The 14,157-nt window shown below is 40.1% G+C and overlaps 1 protein-coding gene across 2 annotated transcripts in view; it reads right to left on the minus strand.

The window, feature by feature from the left end:
* The window catches only part of LOC110488999 (solute carrier family 4 member 11), a 37,445-nt gene that overhangs the window by 13,332 nt on the left and 9,956 nt on the right, over positions 1-14,157 (minus strand). Inside the window, exons 1-10 of one of the 2 annotated variants that reach the window (XM_021561528.3) lie at positions 10,986-11,166; positions 5,804-5,854; positions 4,607-4,711; positions 3,949-4,004; positions 3,490-3,709; positions 2,876-2,957; positions 2,602-2,725; positions 2,183-2,401; positions 544-628; positions 26-151 (exon numbers count right to left, since the gene is read on the minus strand). In XM_021561528.3, the coding sequence (XP_021417203.2) occupies positions 26-151; positions 544-628; positions 2,183-2,401; positions 2,602-2,725; positions 2,876-2,957; positions 3,490-3,709; positions 3,949-4,004; positions 4,607-4,711; positions 5,804-5,854; positions 10,986-11,022 (1,105 nt within the window). In that variant the 5' untranslated portion in view covers positions 11,023-11,166. Of the gene's footprint in view, positions 1-25; positions 152-543; positions 629-2,182; positions 2,402-2,601; positions 2,726-2,875; positions 2,958-3,489; positions 3,710-3,948; positions 4,005-4,606; positions 4,712-5,803; positions 5,855-10,985; positions 11,167-14,157 lie in introns of those variants that run through there. The other variant, XM_021561527.3, reaches the window with a different exon arrangement.

Consider the following 14,157-nt stretch of genomic DNA (forward strand, 5'->3'; position numbering starts at 1 on the left):
TAGGGAGACATCCAGATGATTGTACCTATCTCTCCCCGCGTGCTCTCATCGTTCAGCGAACCAAAGGCGATGTTAGGAAGTAGAATTGCAATGTACAGGAAGATGGCGGTGGTGGTGTACTTCAGCCAGGAGCGGTCTTTGCCGTACATACCTATACGGACCAACAGGTGAGCAGTTTAGAACTTTGCCAACCAAACAGAAAGCAGTTTAGAACTCTGCCAACCAACCAGAGAGCAGTTTACAGCTCTGCTAACCAACCAGAGAGCAATTTACAACTCAGCCAACTGTAAATACAGGTACAATCTTGGATATGAACTAGCTGTGATAATCGTAATGACAACAGCAATTGTAAGGTGAAAGATTGAGCTTTTTTCACAAGTTTAGGCTATGTGATGTGTTAAATATGATTTAAAAAACTGTATGTCATATTGAAGTCAATTATCAAAAATAATTATCCATGACCGGTCTAAATAGAGGGGCCATAACGGCAAAGTATCTTTTAAAATGTAGTGACAAGAGGAAGGCTAAGCTTAAAAGTTATACCGTCTGTGAAGTCTGAGGGATAGAGTGGTAGTCGCCGACGAAGATCCTCATAGATACCTCGGCCAACTTTAAAGAAATCTGCACACTGTGGAGAAACAAACGTTTTATTGATTGGTTGAACTATCCTGTACTATTATGTGGTCTGTAGGTCTACTGCAAAGCACGTAGTCCTTTAGGGATAATAAATACAGTAATACAAGACACTAAACCAGAGGGGCCTGAAACCACAACATCCACCACAGTTGTGTTTGTTAAGGCACACAGAAATAAAAGCCCTCTGGAATAAGGATTTGACCTGGATTATTGTGGATGCGTTGGTTGGTTATTCAAAATCATTTTTACTAAGGTACTTCAAGCGCAACTTTTCTTTAACCGGGCAGGCATTTCTGTGTTGCGCCTCTGCACACTAAGCCCAGAAATTTCCCCTTGATTAAAGAAGGCTACATAATGAAGTACTTTGTCGTTACAAGAGCCTAGATGCAGTCTGCTGCCAGGGAAATACAACATTTTGGCATACAGCTGAATGTGCAGTCCAGCTGCTTACCATTCCTGAGGACTTGATGATAGAGGGGGGAAAGGGATAAAATAAATTGGCTGAAGTATTACTACATAGTGGAGCGAGTCTTTATATGTCTGGATAAAGGAAAACCTGAGGGTGGTCCATCTCCACATGGGGGAAATCTCATAAGGGGACCACACCACTAACGGGGAAAATACTTTTATCATGCCGCTTTAAAGGAATAGTTACTCAAAGTAAAAGTAAAGTAATGCTCTTTATTTTATTTGCGTTTTAGCTTATTTTCGACTTAGTGTTTCATCCAAACCAAATTTAAGATTGTTAGCTGGTTATTTACATCCAGAATCTTTTGAATGAAACAACCACACCCTGTGTCAAAAATAAGCCTGAAAAACAGTGAACCATCCCTTTAACTAGCAGGTACAGTGACTTCGGAAAGTATTCAGACCCCTTGACTTTTTCCACATTTTGTTACGTTACAGCCTAATTCTAAAATGGATTAAAACATTTTTTTAAATACTCAGCAATCTACACACAATACCCCATAATGACGAAGCAAAAACAGGTTTTTAGAAATGTTAGCAGATGTATTCAAATTAAAAACAGAAATACCCTTTACATAAGTATTCAGACCCTTTGGTATGAGACTCGAAATTGAGCTCAGGTGCATCCTGTTTCCATTGATCATCCTTGAGATGTTTATACAACTTGATTGGAGTCCACCTGTGGTAAATTCAATTGATTGGACATAATTTGTAAAGGCACACACCTGTCTATATAAGGTTCCACAGTTGACAGTGCATGTCAGAGCAAAAACAAAACCATGAGGTCGAAGGAATTGTCTGTAGATCGCCGAGACAGGATTGTGTTGAGGCACGGATCTGAGGAAGGGTACCAAAACATTTCTGCAACATTGAAGGTCCCCAAGAACACAGTGTGTTGATTGATGAGGGGAAAAAACAACTTAATGCATTTTAGAATAAGGCCTAACCGAACAAAATGTGGAAAAAGTCAAGGGATCTGAATACTTTCCCACGGCACTGTGTTTCCAATTGAACAGTGAAGCTGCTACATGTTGGCCATGTCAGTCCCCGTCAGATTGATGAGGTAGTCCCTGCCTACTTTTAGTGTTTTTTTGCTGCGTGGGTCTGTTTCTGCATGGATCATCTGCTTCTCTGTAGCTGGTTTCTCATTGACTATGGAGAGATGATGACGCTGGTGCACCAGCTCTTGTTTGAACTCCTCCTGGGTCTTGGCGTCCAGCAGTTTCTGTCTGAAGGAGATGTCTGAGAACATGGTGGCAAATGTGCGGCCCAGCTCGATAGCAGTCTTGGTGCTTTTCTGGGGGAGCGAGAGAATACTTAGAGAATATTTGAGGAACATAATGGAACTATTAAGATATTAATCAGTTGCCAGTAAATTTCCCAACTCACAAAACACATAAATATGGGCATTACTGTAATATTGCCACAGACATATTGGTATTAGTGTAATATCATGTTCTGCTTGTTAAATCGTAGATGGGTCAAATGGAGCATTACCGTTCTAGGTGGGGAGAGAATGAGGATGACATATCGAGCCTCACAACAGTTTGCTCCCCAGTTCTGTGGTCTCTCCAGACGGGCGATGCAGACGTGGCGTCTCTGGAGGCTCTTCACATTGCATCTGGACCGACGTACACAGACAGACAAATTCATGATCAGAGGTTTGAGGTTTGACTGTGTCAAACCAGAGGTTTGACTGTGTTGGAAACATTACTTACGTAAAGTAATAACAAGTAATGACCGATAATACAGTATGTCAGCTGTTACTCACAGGACACAGAGCCAGGACTGCTGGTAGCGGACTCCAGTGGCAGAAGCAGTCACACCCTGAATGGTCTCGGACAACAATTGCACTGGAGAGAGCAAACAGAGGGTACTAATATCAACAAGTGTATCTTTTTCTAGTACATTGAAAAACAAAGCTAAATCATGATAAATGTTTTCACTGAGATATTAGGCCTACCTTGATATAATATTCCATCTCATTTATCACCAATACCCTGTGTGCTTCAAGGGATACTGCACGATTTTGGGGATTCTACTTACCCAAAGTCAGATATAAGTTTTATGTCTGTACGTAGAGTTTAAAAATAATTGAAGTTAGCTTATTGTTAGCTTAGCACAATTGCTGGAAGTCTCCAGGCACAGTAGCCAGCTTCTCTCAAAAGCATAGAAATTGATCTAACTATTCCAAAGCTGGGTGGTTGGTCATTTATAGTCTGACAAAGCTTTACGTAGTAATCTATCATTTTTACATACAGACATTTTTACTGATAATCTTAAGAAACGAGATTCTATCAACTTCCTCATTTTAGAACTACACTGGCCTCTTCCAGCAATTGCCATTTGCAAACTGCACTTTGCATTTTATTCCCCGATGCACACCATTGTCCTCATCTCCTCCTGTGTCTGTGAACACAGTGTTCATGACCTCGTCCATGTCACAGCCCCTGTGGCCGTCTTCCGTTACATGGGTCAGCATGCACCTTAGCACCTCGTCTAGAGTGGTTGCCTTATCATCCAATAGGATACTGGCCTGGGCCAGGAAGCCATCTAGGTCCCGGTCGCCACGCACTTCCTCCTGGAAGTTCATCGGCTTCACATACTGGTGGAGACAAAGCCAGGGAAGATGTTGGTAGGAGTAGACTTGTAAAGGGTTCCAACACCATACAGATACACTATGCGAATCTCAAACCTTCTCATGCAAACATCCCATTGAAGTTAGTACTCGGTCTGGGTGAAAGTTTGATTTCAAATATGTCATAATTCCACTGGGATTCACTTCTCAAGTTCCTTTAGCTAATATTAGAGCTGTACATAGAGTGTTGTAAAAGAGTAGCTTACTTTTCTTGATGTGTTCAGGAGCCCAAACCCAGGGTCATCCCCAGGGTCATCTGGAACTACAGATTAAAGGTTTTTATGTCGGCATCGTTTTCAACAGACCACATAGGCACATAGCTCTCAAGAGATCTGTTTCTCCATATTTATAAATAGTCAGTTCTGACAGCAGGTGGAATAGTAGAAGGAGACACAATGACAGACTGTTTATTTCCTTGACTTCTGAGGAACTCTTGGCACTGACTAATACCTCATTACTATAACAAAATGTCAACATATGGAAGTTAGAAAATAAAGGAGAGCCGCACACTCTAGTCTAGAAGCTCAGATGCAAAAATGTAATATCCAACGTTTCGACAGCCAAGCTGTCTTCATCACGATTATACCCTGATGAAGACAGCCTGGCTGTCGAAACTTTGGATATTACATTTTTGCATCTGAGCTCCTAGAGTGTACGGCTCTCCTTTATTTTTAAGTTTTCTACTCCGCTAGCCAGCACCTCGCCTAAATAGGTGTGCGTTTCTTTTTCTTCTAAAATATGGAAGCTAGACAGAGAATAGTGGTTTTTGGCAGCCCTTGGTAAATACTATTTAATTAATTAGTATGATGCACACACACACACGCACACAAACACGCACACGCACACACACACACACACACTGACCTGAAATCCCTGTTTGGATCGGAGTGTCATGGTGGTCCTTAGGTGTATTGTCATGGTTCCCCACTTTGCCCTCAACACATTCCTCCCGCTCCACGTCTCGCAACTCTGCAGACACAACAACACAGCAAAGGTCAGAGGTCAGGGATTAGGATACCCTCTCCAATGTCATAAATTACCATGCAGGTTCTTCTATCTCTGAATAGGCTAGTTTACTTCACTGGAGTGCCTTGCTTGATGTTATGGTACATTGATATATGAATGATGGAAAAGTACAGTTATATTTTCAGAACCTTGCCCTCCAAAGACAAAGCTGCAGAAAACGCATAGTGTTAGCCTAATAGATGTAGCTACTACAATATCGATTGATTCACGATAACCCTGTTTTGGTCTCAATGTTAAGGTATTAGACAAGGTCAACAGTATTTAGAGTATGAAGCTATTGGTCTGCCCTCTGGCTGTGTTACCATCTGTTATAGAACACACAGTACAGAACATTGAGGTCCTATAAAATAATCCCCCTAAAACCAGAAATGGCACAATATAACAATAGACGTCCCCTCGTAAATTCTTTCATCGTATTGAAGAGAAATATGTGTTGTAGATTCATGCATGTTTTATGAGAGAGAAAGAGGGCACGAAGACTGTATCCATGAACAACAATGCAGCTTGATCTGGTAATTAGCTTGGCTGAGCTATAACTTTGCACACATGTGATATATGAGTATTCCTCCATGGCATCGGCTCATTTGTCATCTACCTAGTTATTTACTAGTTTGTTTTCTTTGTTACTACCGCTAAAGGCCTGACGGTGCTCATTGGTGTATGAAATGAAGGATTAGCATAAGTAACCACTGCAATCAGTGCATATTAGCTTTGCCCAGAGTGATCTACAGTATTTCTTACCACTGGTCAGTACCTATTCAAAATGTACACATTTTGTCAAACAAATATGAAGTATCTCATCATGTGATATACTGTCATGTCACATCCTATCTATCATCCTATGATGTGAAATAATGCAATGTAACATCCTATCTATCATCCTATGATGTGATATAATGCTATGTCACATCCTATCTATCATTCTATGATGTCATGTCACATCCTATCCATCATCCTATCATGTGATAGAGACCACAGCAGATGAGAGCACCGCTGAGCAAAGGGATCAACAATGAAAATCTGTTCCATACTCACCCATCTCCTGGAAAACATATCCATTCTTTGACCTCCCAGATGATGGAGCCTCTGCGGGGAAAAGAGAGAGAAATATGGGTATTAAAAAAGAGGAAATGGTCTGAGTTTTGTAATGTCAAAGAGTGTTTTCGATATTTTCACTTGAATCGATAAAACAATCGGTCAAGCCAGCTATAATGTGTACCAAGAGACTGAACAAATCAATGTTGTAAATGTTTAATTACTCATGACATATTTGTACTCTGGCTGTACAACATAGATAGCATAGGCCTTACAGTATACAGATGTAGGATCTTCATTTGATCACCCTGTTGAAGGAGAACTTTCCTGCAATGCTGGAAATATAAAATGTGTAGTGTAGTTGAGGTTTAAAAAGGCTTCTGAAGTTTGTAATTTCCACTTAGAAATGTCATACTTGATTTTCCCTTAAGAAAAATGTATCAACCCCTACAAAAATGTTCATTAATTATAATCCACCTAATAATTCACATTTCCTTTTGCTGCAGGATTATTTTCCTGTTGTAGCAAACTGGCTTAAATTAAGATCCTTCACCTGTATTGGCTATGCTTGGTGAGATGCATCAGCAAGCGTTATGATGTCCCTTCTCTTTATACTGTATGTAAACGACTTTGTTATTTCCACATGGGATATCCTGTCCCCTACGTGTTACTAGGACATAGTGGAACCTGGCACCATACAGTGCAAAGTAAAAGGTTAAGGGTGTAGTAGAGAATGTCCCCAGGTCTCAGTGAAAATGGATCTGACACAGAGTCGATCTGACACAGAGATGACACAGGGCGAACCCAATGTTCTTGGCATTAGCATGCCTTCAAAAACAGCTCACAGAATGCAGGCGACAACAATAAATGTCGTTCGTTAGCTTTCAAATCCACCGGCAGGCTCGTAGCACTGAAACGCCTGACAGATATGCAGCAGCAAGTTGTGTGTAAAGTCATAGCATTGCAAATGGCATTACTAACATGGTTGAAGTCAATTCCATTTAATCTGGAAGCTTTTTATTTCCTATGAATTTATAGTTTTATGTATGCGTCTGTAAGGAGAAATATTGTATTTTGTAGAATGCCAGAGCACTATGAGAAGATATTTAGGACATTGAAAGAGGTGTCTTCTCATATGTCTCTTATTTGTATCATTGAAAGTGTCAAGACATTTGATCCCCAAAAGAAACACATGAATTCAGTTAAGTTACTGTGAACCTGACCCCAGATGGTGTTTGAAGGGCATGAGGAAATGTTTGTGTGTGTAGTCAGGTATCTCATAGAGACAGTCCTGTTCCTAGCAAACTACTGGGAGAGAGTAGCCTCACAGCCTTTCCACTATAGAAATAAAAGGACTAGAAGAGAGAAAAAAATTCAGACCACAGCACATCGACTTGAATGGGAGCGTCCGTTCAATGAATTCTATTTCTATGGCTCCAGTATACTGTATCTCTATGGTGATTAGAGGGAAGATTCTCATGCCTCTCCCATTTCACAGGGTTTCACCTCATCAACTGACTGAGGACCTTACGTAACAGGGCCCTTATGTGAATGTGAGCAATGTGTGAGGAGACCCTATGATATTTTATGCCAGCCTTTTTTGTGTGTTATATAGACGACCACTTGGCAAGTTGAAGTCTTCTGTCAATAGTGTATATTTTAGGTCATGAACATCTATAGGTATAATTATAATTATTTTTATTTTTTATTTTATTTAACCTTTATTTAACTAGGCAAGTCAGTTAAGAACAAATTCTTATTTACAATGACGGCCTACCAAAAGGCCTCCCGGGGATGGGGGCTGGGATTACAAACAAAAATACATGAAATTATGCATAATGCATTATGAAGTGGTCATAACCCACTGAAATACTTCCTCATACGGATGTATGATCCCTTACAGTGTGTTATTGTCATCTCAGAAAGACAGTGACTAAATAACAGCCATTAAGTCTGTTGTAGATGTTTCCTACGTGAACAGATGTAACAGTACGGTGTACACATGCAGTAAAGGATGATCCCTGTGGGCTGGTAAAGTCTTACCAAGACATGTAAAAAATAATTGTAGTACCAATTGAAGCCTACTGTACACCTCCCTCCACTACAGCATGTCCCCTCCCCAGGGCTTCTTCATGTACTTGTGCTAGAAGGCTGTCTGACTTCCTGAGGGCGCTGTCTCGTGGTGTTGACAGAGATATACTGTCCTGCTGCAGGCCGCATGGCAACTTGGCCATCGAAATCAATCCCCAAAATAGTTACCTTCCACTGTCCTGCTCCTGGTTGTATTCAGTTGCTAAAATGTGTATCTTCCTGTTTGCTTTGGAAGGTGACATTTTTTTATCTGCTTTTAATTGACCACATGATCTATTTTACAGTCACATTGCGCTCTGAGGCAGATTCTTGGACTAGAAATAGAGTTTTAAATTTGACGGTTTGATATTCCCAGCATGTTTTTCATTAAAATGGCTGTCTTGTTTCCAGAAAGCCATATGGGGTCTGAGCTAACATGTCTTCAGACAACTGCTGGAGGGAAATTCTATTTATCTCCTTTTATATTTCTGTTCTAATGATGCTGTTTGGTTTGTATTGCCTTCCAAAGTATGATAACATGTCATTCCTATGTTCTTTTTGAGGTACACAGTATGGTAAACTGTATGGTAAACGGTAGGGTTAACTGTACCGTTAATGGTATGGTAAACTGTATGGTAAACTGTATGGTAAACTGTATGGTAAATGGTATGGTTGATGGTATGGTAAACTGTATGGTAAACTGTATGGTAAACTGTATGGTTAATGGTATGGTAAACTGTAAGGTTAACTGTATGGTTAATGGTATGGTTTCAACTCTCCGAATGACAGCTAATGAGGGTATATTTGTGGTTTGGGGAAAAATTATTACCTTGAATAAGGACAAGAAGCTAGGTTCATACCTGGGGCGTGGCTCGGAAAGCCTCACTATCGTTGTTTGGGGAAAAGGCTATCAGCTTGAGGCAACTGGCCTTGGGAGTTTAGAAACAGAATAGCCTTGTCCTAGTTAAGTCTTTTCAAATAGTACATTCTGCTAGTTGCAAAACGTGGGAAATGTTATGAATTCTTTATTCTGTTTGAGCAGTTCCTTTTACCCTCTTTGGGATAAATATTATCAAGGTCATAACCCCTCTGGAAGAATGGGATACATTTTGCTAAATCAAATGATTATCTCCCCTTCTGAAATACAGTCTCCCCATATTGTATAATTTATGTGGATGAGAAATTAAATTAATGAATAAAAAATGCAGGACTACCGTAAACATGAAAAGCAACCGGCTGAAAAAATAGTCGTACTGCCTCACATGTACAGGGTGTAATAACATTAACGGCAGGTTGTGTTGTGTAATGTAGACCATGTCACTACGCCAGTGTGAAAGCAAGACATACAGCTCTTTCTACCACAATACCTTACACCAGTGAGAGTGCTTTTGCATGCCAGGTGGAGTGATTACCTCGTCAAGGTGCACAATAGGTTTGTCTCCGTAAAGATAACCGGACCAATAGTGTATGATTGTGGGGTTTCTGGCATCCGAATCTCAGATGCCAACTACTGCCATTGTGCTCTCCCGTTGTTTCAAGGCACTGAAGCCCTACCCTGCAGCTGTGCTGACATTACAGATATGCACACACATGCTGTAGAAGAACAAGGAAATCAGTCAAAGTATAGCAAGTTCCAGCTTGGTGCCAATACATGAATAGTAAAAGACAACTTCAAACAGTTGCTTCTCCTTGACACCAATTCTGTGTGGCAATGAGGGATAATCCTTTTTGGAGGCAAAGAATGTAACGACGAGAAAAATCAAGCTAATTATCTTCCGTTTTTAAGTGGATTAAATAAAACTATCTCAAGCAACTGGTTCAAAGTAAGGCCACAGGGAAGAGCGTCTTATCCTCTCCATGAAGTGCCTTATTAAATGATTCCGTATGGTCATGATATTTGTATTATTAAATAAGTCTCAACAAACCATCCCAGGTCTAATAATACATTCAACGAGTGGAAACCTTGAAATTTACCAGATTAGAACATGTGGCTTTTTTCTACTGGATAATCTTACTTAATCCATTGCCTGAGAAAATTCAACCAGAGCAGATTAACCCATAAAGACCACAGAAGAGCCAATACAGGAAGTGGAAAGGGGTGGATGCCCCAATTATAACTACGGAGATTGTCTGAGCTACCTGTGTCGTACATATTTTTAGTAAAAGGCTGTGCTATTCATAACTGCCCTGTTGTGCTATTCATATATAGTGCCCTACATACTGTAACTAATTGTTTGGTGGCATGCAGCCGTCTACGTTGTTTGTACAGTGAGAAGTTTGTGTGGTGAAGGACTTGAGTTGGTAAGACGTTGTAGTACAAATGAAATCCAATCAAATGTTATTAGTCACAGGCTACAAAAGGTGTGGACGTTGTGGTTGTATGTAGCCTATGAGTAGGAATAAGTAGGAGGTTATCTTGGTGTTTGGGAGGACGACTGTTACAGAGGCACATCTTCTGCCCTAAGAAAACCCATAATACTATTCACCTCAGGCAAACAGTTCTGTGCCTCAGACAAAGAGTCAGTCACCAAGCAAACAACCCGAGTCATATCAGAAATGGTCAAATACGCATCAGATGATATCCTTGTTATGTTCACCCATGGGCAACCAAATAAAATGTGTCAGCCCACTTCAGAATGATAGTTAACGGGTGCAGCTGTACTTCCCATGGCACGGCCAGGGTTCCATTTACAGTCATATTGTAAATATTGACCCACACCATTTGCTTTTGAAATTTCCAGCTGTCCAGGCCAATAAAGGCATCTCATTTAGCATGAATGGTTTCAATATCAAAATGTCAAACATGATTCATACAGTAACCAGTAGTAACAAGTTGTAAACACACATAGATAATGCCACAGATTCATTTAAAAACAATACTCACTCACACATTATACATGTAAAACTAGACAAAAATCAAGGCAAGTCTTGTTGAAGTGTAAAAGGACAGTCCTACCCTAAAATTCAACTTATTCACTAAACATACAAGACTTCCCTCCGGGTTGTCAGGTGTAAAGTCTAGAAGGCAAATGGCACACGCTTGCAAGTCTGGCACAAGGGTTCTCGGGTTGCACAGCAGGGAAACCCTACAATCCTGGGCAAACTGACTTACCAGATGGCACAAAATGAAGGACCTTTATGGCTTCCATAATTTCCAAGTTTTCAGGTGAGAGACCCTCCCAGGTCAACCCATCATCCTCAGAAGTTCTAGTGGGATCACCTCAGCTATACTCCCTATGCCCAGAGTCTTCACTGGAGTTCACACTCAGGAAGGGAGGATATCAGTACCTCCCCTAGCACATGGGGAAGGGGGGGGGGCTGTCAACTCCTGGGTCCTTGTGTCCATCTTTCATGTACAAATAGTAACATGCCCACTTTTTTGATATTTGGTAAACCTGGTTAATTTCAATGTCTGTATGGCCTTCACTCATGAAAGGTGCCTATTCAATCAAAATGGATTTCTGGGACAACGAATAATGAATGCTTGGAAGTTAAAGGGACAAATTTATGCAATTTGTTTCCACTAGCATTGCTACATCCAAAAATAGCAGCCAAGTGACTCAAGATGTCGGTAATTAACCAGCTAACAATTTGAGGAAAATAAGATAAAATAAACTATCACTTTAAAGCTATAATCTGCATTTCTAACATGAAGGGAGTTCGATTAAGCTGAACCACTGTGCACCAGTCTTTGGATCGTGACGTGAACGGACAAAAGCTGTGAGGGAGGAGCACCCTTCTTTAATCAAATCGTAATCTGAGTCGCTCTGTCATGTCGTCAACAAGGCAGCATAATGCATTGTTCAAAACATACAACACCTTTTCCACATAACATACATTTTCATAAAGGTAGGGTACAGGGGGAAGGTAGGGTAAAGTGTTTTTTATCAAAAGCAATCACTTTTGTATCACTTTTGCAATACTACTCATTACTCCACATGCTTAAACCAGGTCACTTTTGTTTTGAGCCGACATTGCCGTCAGCCAGAACAGGGTACCTATGATTTGTCAAACTAATACGTATTGATCTTAGCATGTATGGACTATAAGAAGATAGAATAAATCTCATGTCCATCAGATTACTTTGAACCTGGTAAGAGCATTGAGAGTCTGCCTGTAAATGAAAAGCGCTCTACAAATAAAATGGATTATTGGTATAAATGGATTAGGATCGAATACAAAAAAAGATGAAATGTGACATGCAGCTTTGTACACCTGATACAGATGTTGTTGTTGTTCAATATGTCCTAGAACATCATATTGTATAAACATAGGAAAATAAAAGACAATATGCATTCCGCTACTGCAGTTTTAATTTGTTGGAATGGGTTTGTATAAAATCTCCATTCAGGGTATGGCCTGAATAGGCTTACTCATCAGGGAGTGGAAGGTTGTTGTTGTAACACTGTGTACGATTGAAGACATAGAAACCGTTTTGGGCCTTGAGACCATATCTACTGGCTGGGGCCAAGAAAACTGACCTTGATAGGAAAAATAAATAAATGAAGCAATGAAATGTTTTACGCCATAGTCTGAATTTGTCTAAAGATGCATCAGAATATCTGCAGAGCCTGGTGTTTTTACTGTAGGTGCTTTGGATGCATGTGTCTTACTGATTACCAAATAGCATAATAATGAATTACCCTGTTCTGTTGGGCTGGTTGGTTATAGTTCCTCCTCCTCCTGTGGTTTGTCCAAGATGAAAAATAGATTTTGGAGTCAGATTTGCATATCCTTAATTCCTTTTTACTTTTTGAATTTGATACGGTAAAACATTCTCAGAAAATAGTTTCAGAGGGAAAAGATAAAAGGATGGGGGACTTCAAAATCATTTCCCAACCAAATAATGAGCTTAGTGATTTTATGCTCATATTTTTAAAATAGGTCTGCTCTGTTTGGATGACCCTGTGTTATATTTCCATGGATACCTTCCATCGAATTCATCCTATCGGGATGTAATTACAACTGTCGTACCTGCTTGTTATTTCTGCAAAGGTTACAAACCTTGTAAAACCTTTTAAATTGACATCAAAGGCAGTTCTGCAACACACCGTAGGCTCACAGTAAACTTTAATTTCAGATAGTACAAAGATTGCATGTGTGTTAATAGACAGATGCCAAACAAGTCTAGATAGTAAAGCCTCTCGCTGAGATGCTATAGGCATCGTAATAAGGTGGGAAAGGCACTGTGTTACCTCTGTGCATGTGGTTTCATTGCTGGTTTCTGTTGCCAAGTGTGATGTAGCCTGAGGCTAAAGCCAGGGGTCGGGAGCAGCACCTTACAACGGTAGCTCTGAACTATACAAGCTGTCTGAGCTTGAGAAGACAAGATTCTGCAGGATATACATTAAGTTTACGGATTTATAGAAGAGCGAATAATGAAAACCCCTTAAAATATAGATAAAGATAAAGATCTCTGAAATATTTTACGTGTAATGGTTGCTGTAGGTTTCACGCTTATGGGTGGCACAAATTGTGAGGGGATTGGGAATAGCATATAACAATTAAATACTGTAGTATTTACTATAGTTAAAGCAGTGTGTTTTTGTTGACTGTAGTGTTTTTGCAGATATTACTGTAATATTTACTACAGTGCTTTTTTTTGCTGATAATACTGTAGTATTTACTATTATATAACATGGTTGAGGGATACTACAGTGTGCATTATATTATTCTACAGTATACTACAGTTTACTATATAATTCTGTAGTAAGTACTGTAGTATTCTATAGTAAACTGTAGCATTTTTTCATGTGGGAGATCATTCAAATGTAGGACTGTATGACGGACAGTTGATTTACACAAGAGCTCAGGGCATGGAGAATTTTGCACCCTCCAATTTTTGTTGACATGCGCTTGAGCATTCAGCCTTAAGCATTTTGGATAAATGGGTAACATACCACTCCCAGTCAGAGTAATCAATTAAAACATAAGCTTTCATACAGAGGCTCCCCTCCTCCAATCCTAACACTAGCCATTAGTGGGGAAAATGCTAAACTGACCCAAGATCAGGCTCGAGAGGCAATTTTATCTGACACCCATATGCAGCTGAGCTGTGGAGTCGGACTGTGTGCTTAGCATAGGGTGATGGAGGGAAAGGGAGACAGAGTTCCCAATCACATCAACATAGCACCATCTTGTGGACCAATTGGGAATAGCCTTACTAGATCTGTCGTGATCTTAAAACCAGAAAACTGGCTGTTCATGACTCCAATGAAAAAGGCTTCTCTGCTCATATCTGGCATGTCTGTATGGATATTAAATGTTACCTTCATATAACCTCA

Source organism: Oncorhynchus mykiss, chromosome 14, assembly GCF_057628025.1.
Source record: "Oncorhynchus mykiss isolate SJ-2025 chromosome 14, ASM5762802v1, whole genome shotgun sequence".
Lineage (NCBI taxonomy): Eukaryota > Metazoa > Chordata > Actinopteri > Salmoniformes > Salmonidae > Oncorhynchus > Oncorhynchus mykiss.